The 15,842-nt window shown below is 41.2% G+C and overlaps 1 protein-coding gene across 1 annotated transcript; it reads right to left on the bottom strand.

The window, feature by feature from the left end:
* Positions 1-580: 580 nt before the first annotated feature.
* On the bottom strand, positions 581-13,803 carry LOC130404635 (tumor necrosis factor receptor superfamily member 6-like). The gene is made up of 9 exons (XM_056609482.1): positions 13,541-13,803; positions 13,310-13,425; positions 13,056-13,193; positions 4,055-4,166; positions 3,815-3,885; positions 3,636-3,737; positions 2,066-2,112; positions 1,475-1,508; positions 581-1,377 (listed from the first exon to the last, which is right to left on the bottom strand). Exons 1-9 carry the CDS (start codon positions 13,603-13,605, stop codon positions 1,064-1,066), a joined length of 999 nt encoding a protein of 332 aa, XP_056465457.1. The 5' UTR covers positions 13,606-13,803; the 3' UTR covers positions 581-1,063.
* Between the last annotated feature and the right edge of the window lie 2,039 nt (positions 13,804-15,842).

Raw genomic sequence — 15,842 nt, 5'->3', positions numbered from 1 at the left:
AAGTTTTCTGAAAACTTGGCAGGACTGGGTGAATCAATCTGAAAAATAGGGTGAACACATAATACTCATTTATGAATGATGAGCGCGGTAGAAAATAATACACTGCCCCAAGATAACAGTGTCTTGTCAACTTTATTCATCATAAGGAAGCGCGATAGTTATTTTCCAGCTCAACACACGTGATAACACGTGAATTTCCCCATGGGTCCTGAGGATGGAGATATGGGTGCGTGCAAGTGCCCCAAATCCCTCTGCCCACCCAAAGCGCCTGCTTGTGTGGCGCGGACATTTATAGCATATATATATATATATATATATATATATATATATATATATATATATATGCTATAAATGTCCGACATGCTATAAATGTCCGGACATTTATAGCATATATATATATATATATATATATGCTATAAATGTCCGCGCCACACAAGCAAGCGCTTTGGGTGGGCAGAGGGATTTGGGGCACTTGCACGCACCCATATCTCCATCCTCAGGACCCATGGGGAAATTCACGTGTTATCACGTGTGTTGAGCTGGAAAATAACTATCGCGCTTCCTTATGATGAATAAATGAAAAAAAGAAAAAAAAAATATATATATATATATATATATATATATAAATTTCCTTACAAGGCTTCCATCAGGATAAAAAACAAGTGGTTAGCAAATAAAGAAAATGTTTAGTTTTTTTGGAATTTGTAAATAATGAATCAGGTTTGTAGCCTGCACTCAGATGTACCCTACTGATTATTCAATGGGACTGGCTTGAATAAAATGAAATAAAACTCTGAGGATGCAGTGCACATTTTTCTAAAGAGTTCTCCGCGCGTAGTCGGGCCTACTCCCAACGAACCAAGATAGCCGGCTCCTTGACGAAGGAGGAATACACCCCCTCTGTTCTACACAGGCAAGACAGTGAAATTGTAACATCTGCCACGCAACAACTGTACTTGCTTTGCAGTGTAAAAATGCCTAGTGTCTTGGATAGTTCTGTGTGACCAGAAGGAAAATCCCTGTGAGGTAATAATTCCAAATTGTAGAAATGCTAATCAATGTATCAAACTTTTCCTGGAGTGGCAGATGCTGGTTCATTGCTTCTGTCACTCCGAATGATGCCCTGCAATTCCTGCGCTTTGGCATTTTTGTTGTACTTCAACAGCCCTTTCATCAGCATCCTGGTGGCCTCCCTGCCATGCTTTTGCTCCCACTCCGTCAGAAGCGAAATGGTCTGTTCCTCGGCTTGCGCAGGGTTGTTTTGCTGGATGTTGTCGAGGATGGTTTGCTTGAAGCCGTCCGCCATGGCGATCGTCTTCATATCGTACCATCCAACCAGCTCGGCGATGTCTGGGATAAGCTTGGAGAAGTTCCCGTCTGTCATGATGATCAGGAAGATTATCGTGTAGCATTAGCATGTCTACTTTATTATTGACATTTTTGACAGAGGTAGGATCAGGTAGCTTTGCCTTACCTTTATCATCTTCAAGTAGTGCCAGTGAAGAATTCTATAAAAACATTAAGTTAAGGAGTTATTCCAATTCAGGAGGAAAATTAACTCTTGTTCAAAATAATATTAGAATAGAGGATAGCGAAAAAAAATAGAAACACAATCAAATAGAATTTATAAAGTAAAATCATGAACAACATATTACAGCCAGGGAAAGACATGACATAAATTCAATATACAATAGACATAACGCAGACGTTCTCCTGGATAAAAGCAGCTGCTAAATGTAAATGTAAACGTTCAAACATAATATAACTATAAAATGGTAAACATTTATAAAAAAAAAGAAAGATTGGCATTGCTGCATTCATAGGGCGCATGTCTAAAAAACGACTTTACTTCCCTCAGGAAACACACAGCAAACACGCCCTGAGTAACTGGTAAGTCTAACAAACCTGAATCTCCTTGTACAAAAACCGCCAACTATGTATGCTAATGATAAAAAAGTGACAAGACAGGGTTTACAATTAGAGAAAATGGTTAGTAGTAAGTGTTAAAAAATGTATGTCCGGACTAAGGAAACATACTAAGTAGAGTAATTTACAATCAACTTACTTCGACATATTTCCCATCCGTCCCCTCAAATCCTACATTGGAAGTTTCTATAATCAAATGAAATTAAAGTGAGATTACAGATCTTAAAGCATCAACATTGAAGTCCACCTTGTTTGTTTGTTAATCATCATAAGAAAAACACACCTTTAAATCATAAAACAAATGTTGGTTATTCTTGTTATGTGTTTTTGTGACTATTGAGACTAGGAATCTGATTCCATACATTTCATTTAGTTAAATTGACTGATTAACACAGAACATATAAACCATTAAGTCATTATATTTAAAGGTCCAGTGTTTAAAATGTTGTAGCATCTAGGGGTGAGGCTGCAGATTGCCACCAACTGACCCCTCTCCCTTTCCATGGACTACATTGGCCTGTATTGTGCAAGGTGCCAGTAGGTAATTTTAAAATGATGTCATCATCAACCTCAGCATCTATCAAGGAGGTTCTTGATTTATTAGTAAGTAGTATATTTAGTTGTTTACATCAAACATGATTGTTTGTTGCAATTTCTTCATACGTCAATAGATAAAATGGGCTTGTACACATGCCGCAATTTCAGTTTTGTGAAAAAGCGACATTCATTTTAATTGCCCTAAATTCTATTTTTGACGACTCTAGCACTTCGTCACAATACATGTTTTAGAAAATGACAGAGGTAACTGCCTATTTACGCTTCTCAACACACAGTCCTCTTATTGCATCCACAGTGGTTATTTACATCGTGGACCATCAATAATTTGATGTCCACGTAAAGTTTGCACAATTTTCAAACCACCTTATTTTTAGGCTACTCTCATACTATGGAGTATGAGAGTAGCCTTCTGAAACTTTTAGGCACGTAAAGGGTCACGTCCCACTGTCGTGAGATGCTTTCACGTGGAGCAAACAAACCAATCACATGACTCAGCTAAAGACATATTTGAATCCTCGACTGTGTTCTTAACGCGCCAACCCTTTGCGGGTGATCCGATGACGATATTAATAAAGCTTATTTATACTTTGTTTGCAAACAAGCTCCTTTTTTTTTTCTGGAAACTGGTCAGGTTCCAAAATAGGGGAGCTCCTCTGAGTGAAAATCACTATATCACTAGTGGTGCCTGCAAGGATAACCCAAGATTTACCTGGAACTCTGTGTGAAAGGGCTTGATATTGGCCACACAAGTATTATTATTATATCCGGATGGAGCACTGAGGCTTGCAGTGTGAACAAAGCCATAGTGTTTGGATACACGTACACTTCAATCCAAAGTTGATTAATTCAAAACATTTTCTCTCTAGAGCCATGTAACCATTCTGGGCTACTGTAGAAATATAGCAGTTCAAAATGGCACTCCGTAGAAGAGGACCCCTACGTATGTAGTTATACAGGGCTCCTTCTGGGTTAAAGACAACAATTCTTATTTGCATGAGTTAACATACTAATTAAAACAAACATACAAACATTATTTTCAAATTCTACAGTCAGTTCCGCTTGATGCCACTAAAATATACACACTGCCACTTTAAGCAGAATAACTGACTAACAGAATGTTTCAATGTGGCCCTGGTAAAAAGAATACTCACTGAAGCAACACCATTTCTTCTTCCTAGCTGCGACTGCGAACCCTACCGCTGCCACAAGCACTAGCCCAATAAAGATAGCGACAGGTAGGATCGCTGCAGGGACTGTAACAGAGAGAAGAATACTTAATTTTTTTGAGAAATAAACTCACAGAATGCTCCGAAATATATTTATCCCGTACCTTCGCTCCTCTCTTTGCAGACCGTATCCTTGGTTCCTGTGCAGGAATTCTTGACACCAAGTTCCTCGCACCTTGACCCAAAATATAAGAGGAAAAGAGTGAATCCCGCACACAAAAACAAACACACTTTTTGGTTCAATCCAGCGACAATTCATTTAGAAAAAAACGCTGGTTGTTCATTAAATCACTAGGATTGTTATGTTCTTATTGATTTTGTCTAAATGAAAAGTGAGAACATACTTATTACAGGGGTCACAGCTGATGCAGGGTTCGCTGAGGCAGAAGTAGCCCTGTTTACACCGACACACAGTGTCCTTGGCGGTGGTGCATTCTTCCTTCACCTCAAGATTGGCTATGAGAGAAAGATTAACGGTTCAGTGGTTGAATCATTTAGTCATTAAGCCAAAGAGACTGACAGTTTTGTATACGTCGTAAAGGACGAGTTAGAGTTAGGACACTTTGCTGTATGATCCCTTGAGGAATCTAATCTAGTACGTTTTAGGCCTCGGATTCGACTGTACTAGCCACCCTAGCCGAGCCACACACAAAGACAATAAGGGAGGATGAATCATAACAGTACTAACGCAACTATACTGTTTTCTTTGAACTATACACTAATTAATAGGTTTATATCTGATACGTCTTTAAAGTCTTGTTATCTCAGAGGCAGGGAGAGATAGGGTCGGCGATCCCAACAATTACCACCCTAATCATAATCATGTTTTGACGATTTAAAGGTCCCATGGAATGCTACTTTATGTATATATATTAGGGGTGTAACGGTAAGGGGTACGGGTTGCTCGGTTCGGTACGGAGGCGAACGAGTTTCCATACGGACATATTAAGTAGAGGACCGCATGTGTGGAACATGCTGCAGCCGCACATGCACAGTTACGCACACCGTAGCTGTATTCGAAATCGTTCCCTATTCACTCACTCACTATTCCCTATATAGTGTTCATGATATAGTGCACTAGGGAACGAACAAACGAGAATTCGGACACTACACTGAACATTTCTAAACGTCAGTAAATACGCCGGGTATTTGTGTGACGCAGACAGATGCGCCCACATCATGTAAACAAACCAGGCACTCACGAGGAAAGCTGGAGGTTGTATTGATGTTGAATGTTACATTTCCCTGTTCAAGTTTTTTTAAATTGATTTTGAATGTTAAATATTCTATGTTAAATCCCAAATAAATTGTTGACATTTCTAAACGAAAGCCGGAGACTCCATCATTAATGTATTCGTTTTCGCGGTTATTCAGCTTCTTCTTCTCCTCCGGAAAAACACGACCGCATTGCATTGTGGTATACGGGAGTAACTTGTAGGGTACATCGTATGTACACTCAAATTTTGGGTATTTTAAGTGCACTATATAGCGCATGAAATTCAACACTGAGAATTCGAACACCATTACAAAATGGCGAGCACCCTATTTAGTGCTCACCATTTTCTGAGCAACAACTTGAAACAGTTTAGTGTTGCAATTGTTCATTGTTGCACATTAGATTGAGAAAAGATTTGTTTTTAAAAAAAATATCTGAACCTTATTCATGTTATTTAATCTGAGCAACAACTTGAAACTGTTTAGTACTGCAATTGTTCAATTATGCACATTGAGAAAATATATTTTTTAAATAAACAGTCTGAGCCATTGCTATTTATTTTTATTTCAACATTTCAGAATCTTGTATTTAAATTTTTGAGCAGAACTCTAGCTTTGTATTGTCTAATGTTCCGATTGTTAAAAGCACAAAAGTGTGTTATGAACAACTAGCACATATTTATTGTGCATTTTGTTTACTTACTGTACCGAAAATGAACCGAACCGTGACCTCAAAACCGAGGTACGTACCGAACCGAGATTTTTGTGTACCGTTACCAGGGTTGCCAACAGTCACGCCCCTGGCGTGACTCTCACGCTTTCACCATCAATCTCACGCTGTCACGCACACGCAAGAAATGTCACGCCAAAATAAAAAATCCTCCCGTTCATTTTCTGCGGGAGCAGAGCTGTAACATCTGCCTACCTACAACGTGATCACGGCAGTATTCTCTGATCGTTGATTCGCTGAAAACCACGCACCTGATACTAAGTTGCGTTTGAAAAGGTCAGAGAGAGTTCAGAGCCGGAGTCGGAGCCCACTGATGCGCGTTTGGGGATGGGTCGGTCGCGACCGATCCGTTCACAACCAACGAATCCCGAACGTGAACGACAAGAACTTGTTCCCCAAAACAAGAAGAACTGGTTCTTTGATTCTTTCTTTTTTAACATAAAACAAAAATATGGTCACGTAAATAAAATATACAAACGAACAGAGCTTCGTCTCCCCGCCACCTTATATCGATTAAGTCTACAACGTTCTCAAAGATTCAGCCAATGAGAGGTAGCAATGGTGTTGCCATGGCACCTGGGTAAACAAATGACAAGGTGGTACCGTCGAATTTGCGCGCTTTCTCTGTCTGACGTATCTTGGGTCATACCATTCGACGGTGGGGCCACTAATATATCCCCCTACATTTCCGAAAATAGACTTGACCTCCATCTGTTTATTGGATAACCGCATTTCCCAATCCCATGAGCCTTTTCTCCATTCTACGTCAATTCAAGAACAAACAAAGAAATTAAACTGCAGTTCGTATTTTTTATTTATGACCATGAAAGTTCTGTAATGCCTGAATTATGAAGAATTAAATGTAAAGTAAAATAAAAATTATAAATATAAAACCATGAATAGAGAGTAAGCAAGTGGTATAAATATTGGTGGGACGTTTGCCTATACAAAATAGTATATCTTGTCGATTTTCACGGGGGGTAGAGCCTAGCCCATGGTATATCTTGGAATACTTGAGAATCGGGCTAGTGGCACTTTTAAATTCCCCAAATGATTTAAGGTGGCCCAGATTGTACATTTTGAAAAAGCGTTTCCATTCTTTAACTTTTTTTCATAGATGAGGGTTTATACTAAACGAGGACTATTTTGTATAAAACATTTTTTTAGGGTTATGGGTCGTCCAAAAAATTTGCCGCTCACACTAATATTTTAGAGTCTCACTCCAGCCAAAGTCCCAAAGTTGGCAACCCTGCCGTTACACCCCTAATATATATATATATATATATATATATATATATATATGTTAGTGGGCCCCTAATACAGTATTTGAATACGTTCAAGAAATTCAGCCTTGGCGCAGAATTACAGCCACTACCTGTCCCACAATGAGCTTTCCACAAACGTGCCGTTTTTTAAGAGGCAGTGGAGGGTGGGGCTGTGGCCCTGAGCAGCTTGCGGCCACAGTACCATGCGCTCGTGTTTACAGTGGATGTATCACAATGGCTTGGATTCATAATATCATCCGGAGGCGCACACATCTTTTGGCCGTGTTCTGGAAATATTCTAGAACACTCCGAGTGCTCCGGCGGTGTCCTGGAGCTCTATATCTAAATAATATAATATATGGATATATCTATATTATATATATTATCACAGCCAAAAGCTGTGCGCACCTCCGGATGATATCATGAATCTCAAACGACTGCGTCGGGTTCTCCGACGTCTCTGGTTCGTCCACTTCCACGTCAATCTGAAGCACAGACTGAGCGGCGACATGGAGGAGGAGAAAGGGAATGTTGCCATTTGCGGACTCCCGGTACAGCCACAACGAGACTCGTAGTGGAGGTTATCTCGGCCATGGTTGAGAAGGAATTGGGGGAGAAGGGACTTTGGTTTGACTCGAACTGAAGTCCAGATTGAACAGCGATATGGAGGAGAGATTGTTGCCCGGGATTGTCTGCCGAGGGGCACCGCCGCCGGGGCACCGCCAAAGTTCCTTCCCCCCCCCCCCCCCCCCAATTCCTTTTCCCAGCTTTCTTGCAGCATTTCTCGGAGGCACGCCCCCAATTTGTCTTCATCTCTCGGATTTCTGAGAGTAGACCGAGAGCAGTGATGACGCTCGCAAAAAAATGGCTGCGCCCGTGGAGATTTATTTTCTGTGTATTTGTACCACGTTGGTCATTTTAATGTTGTTTACATTGCTACTTTATTCCGGCCACCAATTTATGCATTGCACGGTCTTGCTGTGCGTGCAATACAATGTAAACTTGTGTTGTTTGTTTTCAAGCTGGTTTGCTAAAGAGGCTAATGTAGCTAACAATAAACAATGACTAGCCAATTTCGGGATGCAATCATAAGTCGAATGGGAACGCTATAAATGCTCCGAGACCGGAAATTACGTCAAAAGTGCAGCTCGGAAGGCTGGCGTCCGAGAATACACAGCTTGCACGGTCATAGCTCATTGTCTCATTGGCAGGCCAAATTCTCTGGGCGGGCAAAGCAGAGAAAGGGGAAGGTAACATGTCCCAATATAATTAAAAACCGGCCCAAGACAGCAAGCCAGCATTGAATAAATATTGATTTTGCATCTGAATCATCATTATGGTTGATATTGAAATTTCAATGCAAAATAAATGTTGGATCACCATTACCATACCGATAAAAGCTGATGTTATAAATGTTGATGGCAACAACATTGGAACAACAGTAGTCTATTGTTATCTTTATGATTGAATAAGCATTGATATTTGGTTTACTGGGCGATATCGCCAATGTGTTGAAAAGTCATCGATTTAGAGTAGACTGGGAAACGACCGTTGTTGAAAAGCCATCGACATATAGTTGACCGGGAAATATGATTGAAAATGCATCGATATATAGTTGACTGGGAAATATGATTGAGAATGCATTGATATTTAGTTGACCGGGAAATATGATTGAAAATGCATTGATATATAGTTGACCAGGAATTATGATTGAAAATGCATCGAAATATGATTGAAAATGCATCGATATATACTGTACATGACCAGGAAATATGATTGAAAATCCATCAATTTTTGGTTGACCGGGAGATCATCGGGTGGTAGACCAACATACTGCACAGGACACATTTCATTTCTGGACCCTTGACCCATACGATCAGGTAAGCTTGCTTATGTAATGTTTGATATGAATGAATTGTACCAAATCAAATACGGTTATTCGTTAACATGGTGGTAACCCATGCAGTACTGCAGTCATTGAAATAGATTGTCAAAATCTGCCAAAGTTAATGTATCTTTGTGCTGCTGGCTATCGTCGTGAGCGTCTAACAGGTTACAATAAGTTAGCAAAACCTCAGAGTCCACTCTATTTTTGTGATAGCTAGCTCGAGATACATATCTGTACCATTATACCAATTGCTAAGTAGGCAGATACATGGATGTATGTCGTGAAATCCATTAAAACAGCACCGCTATTGCTTCTGACCGCCGGTGAACACCGGCAACAACGCTAGCATAGTGCAGCCTGCCGGCTTGTCTATCAAATGAAGTCCAGCTAGTCTATCAATTGTGAATATACGTATGTGGGAGTTCTGTTTAACTTTAAGCCTATTTTTTTGGCATTGTGCTTGTATTTTCTGTTTAGGATGCTCTTACACAGCAGATGGGGACAGCCGCCGTAGCCCAATTCACTCTTGCCCAGGCTGTGCAAAAGTGGTTGCGCTATGCGCCAGACCGGGCAGGAGGGACTGGACGACAAACAGACGTCGGACCATGAAGTGTAAGGGCGCAAATATTGGGGACAAATAATGAATAAATGAAATAGCCATGGGCGTCATTTTGGTTTGAAATGTGCTGGGGACAGAGACGCATTCGGAACTGCATTTTCCGAAGTGCTGGATACCATGGATGCACTCTTTATTCTCTCTTTAGTGCTGGTAATGAAAGGTTTTGAAAGACGGCATATCCATGTAGCTAATTACGGAATAAAATGTATACAAAATCTGTCTGGTACATTTTATGAAGAAAAGGTTTCCAAAAAGCATTGGACATGACCCACTATGTTCTGCTCCATGTATCCAACAAGCTATTCTGCTGGCCGTGCTTGCTGTTCAACATCAGTGAGGGGACATGGAACAGCGCCGGATTTAGCAGTCTTAACAGCTTCACCAAGGCAGCTTTAAAACATTAGGCCATGGGTGATGGGTGAGTTTTACATTGCACTGTGTAGGAGCGATAATGTTGTTTTGGTACTTTGGTTTATAACGCATTTTTTGTAATGGTTGGAAACACAAATATATTGCTGGAATTTGGGCAGTAGGCTTAATGGTAATGCTGTGTGTGGATGCCGCTTAATAAGCATATTAAATGAACCTGTTCACTACTACTCCAGTGGGCTTAGTATTCTGGCGGGAATAGCCGTTGTAGAATATGTGACATAAAGGCTTTCTTGTATGTTTCATTTTTGTTAATAAACTGGCGTTGCACTTGTAATATTGTCGCTATAGGCCACTTTATTCAATCTTTTGAAGTTGCGAAAGCATCCGGTGAAAATAACAAAAAAATAATAACTGAACACTTGTTTTTATGTCATGTGTGTGATGTGCAATCTGGTTGCGGAGTGACATAAGAAAAGATCTGATGGTGATGCTGCATTACTCTAGCTCTGCGGTAATGCAAAGTGGTGTGCACTGTTGTTGTTGCTGAAGATCAACTGTCTTGTTGTGGATGTTTTGCAGTAGCGCATATTGTGGCTGTGTTGGCTGTATCGGCACCTAATATGAAATTTGGGTGCATGCCTGAGTCTTTGGTGGTTGGCTGTTGGTGGAGTTCGTTACTGAAGGCCCTGACTTAAACCCCACGGTACACTACTATTTAATTTAGGGAATTACATTTTCTATGCCTAATAAGCATTGAAATTCCATTGAAATCACGTTGATCCTTAGTTCAGTTGAAATTTCAACATTGTTTCAAAATTCCTGATAATTGAAATACCATTGAAATTCCGTTGATCTATGGACAGGATTTCAACGTTGTTTCAATGTTAAAAAAGGGTGCAAAATTATGTAGAATCAACATCAGAGTTCGATGTTGATTCAATGATTTAATGTTGACAACGGAATGTTGATTTGACATAGTTTCAATGACTGTTTGCTATCTGGGGGCAGGGGCGGATCTACTGGGGTGGCATAGGGTGGCAACTGCCACCCTAAAAAAAAGCCTTGCCACCCCAGCTGCCTCCCCAGTTGGCAGCGCAAAACTCATTATTATTTTTTATTTTTTGCTTTTACAAGACATTTACAAAAGCGAGTTTCAAAAGTCCGACTGCAAGTGAATGCAACCAGGAAATATTGCCCCATCCCGCCTGCCCCCCCCCCCCCCCCCCTCCCCGAGACTCCCGCCGGCACTGATTTTGAATACAAGGAAGGCGCGAGAGTCCTCCAAACGAACGAAGCAAGCGGCGCGGCAGAGAGACTACATTCTTGAGGTAATACTGATCAACCGTCTATCTATGAAGAAATTATAATAATTAGAAAAGAGCAGGGCTGTGTATTACAGAAACATCATAGTTAAAGACTTTAGTTAAGATTGGAATGCCTTATAGCTGCATAGAAGGCGCGTGCCTTATGGGCAGGCGGGGCGGCGAACTCCCTGCAAAAGCATTCTCCCAAAAAAATAGTTCCTCAGTAAATCATTGCTCCAAGTTTATTTTTAATAATGTGATTGTCACATTAACTATCTATAGTTTCTGTAGGCTTTCCGACTATTTTTGTTCTGTTGATATCAAATTGATGGTGGCGATTCTAGTTGAGTTTAACGCCCCGTGCCCACTACCTCCGTCAGTTGACCGTTGCCCATTGACTTTGAATGGGGAAGGACCCGCAATGCATTGTGGATCCGTCCGTTCAGTTGGAGCATTCGCCACCGTCAGAAAGTTGAAAAATGTTCAACTTTTTCGGCAGCGACGGTTCCGTCATCCAATCAGATCGCGTATGCAAATGTAGGCACTGTGACGCGACTCGGGCTCTGACGATACTGGAAAGCGGGAAAGCGGGAAAGCGGGTCATCTTGCCTCGCAACAAGCAGGAAGAAGCGGGAAGAACCCGGCGAAGCGATTTCATTGGCTGACGGATGCCTCTGCAAAGACTACTCCCCCATCTGTCAGCCACGCCTTCCCACGTCCGTTGACTGACGGTGCAGTGGGCACGAGGCGTAACGTGTCATGCAATGTGGGGCGGCGGAGCTCAACGACCGCGTCCCTCCGTATGTTTCTCGCATAACCCTGCAGGCTGCAATAAGAATTGCAATCCGCGCTAAAGACGCGCTAACAAACACAAACCCTTCTACACTCAGCTGGTTTTCCTGACCGTTAACTTCATGTGCCTCCTTTTGTATCAACAGTCATTCGATTTGATTATATTAAACTTTATTGTCATTGAACCAAGTAACAGGTACTTGGACAACAAAATGCAAGTCATCTTCTGTAAATTATTTACAAATGGCCATCTCTAATCTACTTGGTTGCACACCTGTCTGAACTTTTATAAACCAATATAAGTCATCAATAATTAATAATAAAACAAGCTTCACATCAAGAGCAAAAAAAATAATAAGGTAAACCCAAAAGGTCTTAAATACTTAGAAATTAAAGATATAAAAAAAGAAAGAGAGGGAAATCTTTGATAGCACTTCCCCTGAATCCCCATTTGGCTCTTCCAAGCATGCAGGTAATACATTCTACTTTGGGAGTTATTCTATGTCACCGCACTTTGAAGGTGGCATTGAATGTAAATTATTGGAATCTGTTAATAAAGTGATATTTGCACTCAACTTGGACTGATGATTGACATCTGATAGGAATATCTCATGGACCAATACCAACTTATTGTTCACTAAAGTACATATTGCAGCTCTCTTTGCATATATTTTTAGCCCCATGCCCCTGCGGGTGTAATAGTGCAGGTGTTTGTTGTAAGGCAGGTTGATTTTGTAATTATTCAGTAATAATTTATTACATTTTGTCTGAAACCTTTTATGTTTAATTGTAAGGCTTTACTCATCGCACAATAAATTTAATATAATGTTATTGAGTCAAAATATTTAAATGTGGGGGCTTTCCAAGTAAATATTGATTGATATGGCTTTAATTAAATCGGCATACTGTATATACTTCTGCCAGAGCGTGCCACCCCTCAAAATCTCCTGTCCCCCTCTTGCCACCCCATGAATATTTTTCTAGATCCGCCCCTGGGGGGCGTCTGAGCTTTGTTTTTTCATACATATTGCTTGTTTTACACCTTACGCCAATTCTAGCTGCTGGGGGACCATAGGCAGGCCAGGGGAACTCATGTAAATGTTAGAAAACCTCATAAAGTGAACATTTAACATCCCCAGTGTGTGTGTGTTGCTGCCTACCATGGGGCTGAGTGCAGGAGGTACACTTCTCGCAGAAGGTCTCGGAATTAGGCTTGCTGTTGTACGTTCTCCCCGGCTCACAGAACTCACAATCTCTGTCCTCTGGGTTAACTTCACACTCCTTAGTTAGTAGCTGACCTGTGAAGAAACACACAAAACAAAGAATGTCGAGCGAAACCAACTAAGTATAGCATAATCGAAATAAATTACGGTCACAAAATGATGTAATGAGTAGCCTAAATTAGACCACATACCAGCTGCACACAGACAACAGGTCTTTCCATTAACTGTGTAATTTCCATCTTGACATGCATTTATTTGTCTACGGATTCGGCGACCAGCAGGGCTAAACTGGTTGGCAGAGTCGACCCTATAACGCCAAACAACATACGTGAAAACGAAAGTGAAACAAAGCAGCAATATATTGATTGGTCTTCTACAGATTGGTGATTCTATCTACGGCTAAGAAGTATACTTTCACTCACCGTGGCAGGGAAAGGACGATGAGAAACATAGCCCATTTGCAGTGACTTTGCGAGTAATATTTCATCTTGAAGTTCCGTTTCAAAAGAGCAAATCGTTGTTTACCGACTTCCAAAACTTGTGCGGCCCCACCCGAGACGAGGAACGCCGTCGCCGATTATAGGGCCATCCCCCACCAAGCGCGTGATCGCGCGATTGCCAACTCCCTCAATTCACTTCAAGTGCGCTAACCCAAGCGATCGTGGCGGGCGAAGTTCCTGGAATCGCAGCGCTCAGCGGTCGCCCGGTTCCAGACAGTCCCTCTGGAGGTATTTCATGATAGCCTCCATCCTGTCATTCCCTTTCATTCCCCTAATACTAGCATACATAGATTAGATAGAACTGGTTATCACATCATTCAACAATGAGCCTAACGCTGAAAGGGGGCTCTTGAGTGTCTCTTGAGTGTGCGTTTTTAATTTATGAAGAGCTTTTCTGGAATCAAAGACACAAAAACACATCTTGGGCAATGTTTCTATGGAAGGCCATTAGTCTGTTATAATGGTCCAAATGGTTTCCATAGCTAGATACCTATTGAACTTCAAGTACTTGAGCCAGGATTGAACCAGGCAAAGCTTCACCCATTGTCTCTGCAGTGAGCAGCCAGCAGTCATTGACTTTTAAAAATAAATGTATGCTCCGTATGAACCACTAGGTGGTAGTGTTGTTCTTAATATAAAAACCCAAGCATGCAGCCCTTATCAAGAGTCGCCGGAGTAAGTATGAGATGTGTTTTCTCCATCTCATACTTATTCAATTACATATCAGCTTTTCTTTTTTTGCTGCTGAAAAATTTCCCGTAATCTAGAAAGTGGTCATTGTCGAACATGCTGCTTTATGTGTATATAGAGGGTCTTAGATAGTGCTTGCTTTAAGTGAACATAAGATTTAGCTTGCACTATTCATAATAACCTAAACTGGCCTACAAGTAAAAATACGAACCATGTGTATATCGACTACATTCAACTGCACATGTCCCGGGGGGAACATTAGTACAGAATCGCTACATAATTAGTTGGAGGGCTTAGTTAAAATGCGTTGTTTTCCTTGTCAAACTCACACATTTCAGCTATTTGATTTAATAGAAGTGTGTGTGTGTGTGTGTGTGTGCGCGTGCGTGCGTGTGTGCGTGTGTGTGTGGTGTGTGTGTGTGTGTGTGTGTGTGTGTGTGTGTGTGTGTGTGTGTGTGTGTGTGTGTGCGTGTGTGTGTGTTGTATGTGTGCATAAAACAAGTGAGTCAGTCTCTGAGTGTGTTTTTTTTCTCAGTCTCTGACTCTGTGTGCATGTGTGTCTTTGTCGGTCCGAGTGTGTGTGTGTGTGTGTGTGTGTGTGTGTGTGTGTGTGTGTGTGTGTGTGTGTGTGTGTGTGCGCGCGACTATTTGTGTAAAGTCTTTATGTCTGGAAGCAGGCGGTGCTTATCTTTGTCAATGAATAAGGTGACTATCCTAAAGATTTCAACTGCCCACCTGACCAGGCCAAGGGACATGTCGGCCATTGCCCTTGGAGATGGTATTCTGTGCAGAATCAACAGTTACAAATCTGTGTGATCAAACTGATCGGATACAGATCACAACAACCCAGAACAGAGTACCAGTTACAAGAGACTTCCCAACACAGGAAGTGACCTCATTGCCCTTGAATTGCATGCTTTTGGGTTGCGTTTTTATGTAGAGCAATGTATGACATGCTGTATATTGGTTTGTAGCATAATCAACACTAAAATTATATCATGAAATTACAAATGAATACATAATTATATTCTAGAAATAGACCAAAGCAATCTTATTAGATTGCTCTTAGTGTTCAACTATTAAACAGGGAAAAAATACATGATGTGCCCATACAATCTCACCGTGAATATTTTAAAAAAGCAGTTATTTTGCATATGTGAAACAGATTTTCTAGATAATACAAATGAATAACATTTAAAAAGAGAAGTGCATTTCGACAGCATGCGCAAGATCGTGTATCTGTCCGTGTGTGCGGAGCAATTTGCACCATGACACTTCCAGCGGCCGTCCTCATTAAGAGCGTGTGTGTGTGTGTGTGTGTGTGTGTGTGTGTGTGTGTGTGTGTGTGTGTGTGTGTGTGTGTGTGTGTGTGTGTGTGTGTGTGTGCATTGATGAGGGTGTATGTGTGGGAGGGGGGAGGGGATTTGTCTGGAAACCATTCATTCACTGAGCTGTCTGCTAGAGAGACAATGGAGAGGAGTGTAGATGTACTCTGACCGCTTCCAAGCTGCGTGTCTCCGTCTCAATGTGTTTC

The sequence above is a fragment of the Gadus chalcogrammus genome, chromosome 15 (genome assembly GCF_026213295.1).
Source record: "Gadus chalcogrammus isolate NIFS_2021 chromosome 15, NIFS_Gcha_1.0, whole genome shotgun sequence".
NCBI lineage: Eukaryota > Metazoa > Chordata > Actinopteri > Gadiformes > Gadidae > Gadus > Gadus chalcogrammus.
The sequence above is the reverse complement of the archived record's forward strand: the minus strand, read 5'-3'. Positions and strand labels throughout refer to the sequence as shown.

Bases quoted from the DNA above. Each gene is read 5' to 3' on its own strand.
- LOC130404635 (XM_056609482.1), bottom strand. From the start codon at position 13,605: ATGAAATATTACTCGCAAAGTCACTGCAAATGGGCTATGTTTCTCATC. The intron at 13,426-13,540 runs GTGAGTGAAAGT...TTGGCGTTATAG, and splicing joins ATCGTCCTTTCCCTGCCACG to GGTCGACTCTGCCAACCAGT. The intron at 3,886-4,054 runs GTATGTTCTCAC...TTTTGGGTCAAG, and splicing joins AGCTGTGACCCCTGTAATAA to GTGCGAGGAACTTGGTGTCA.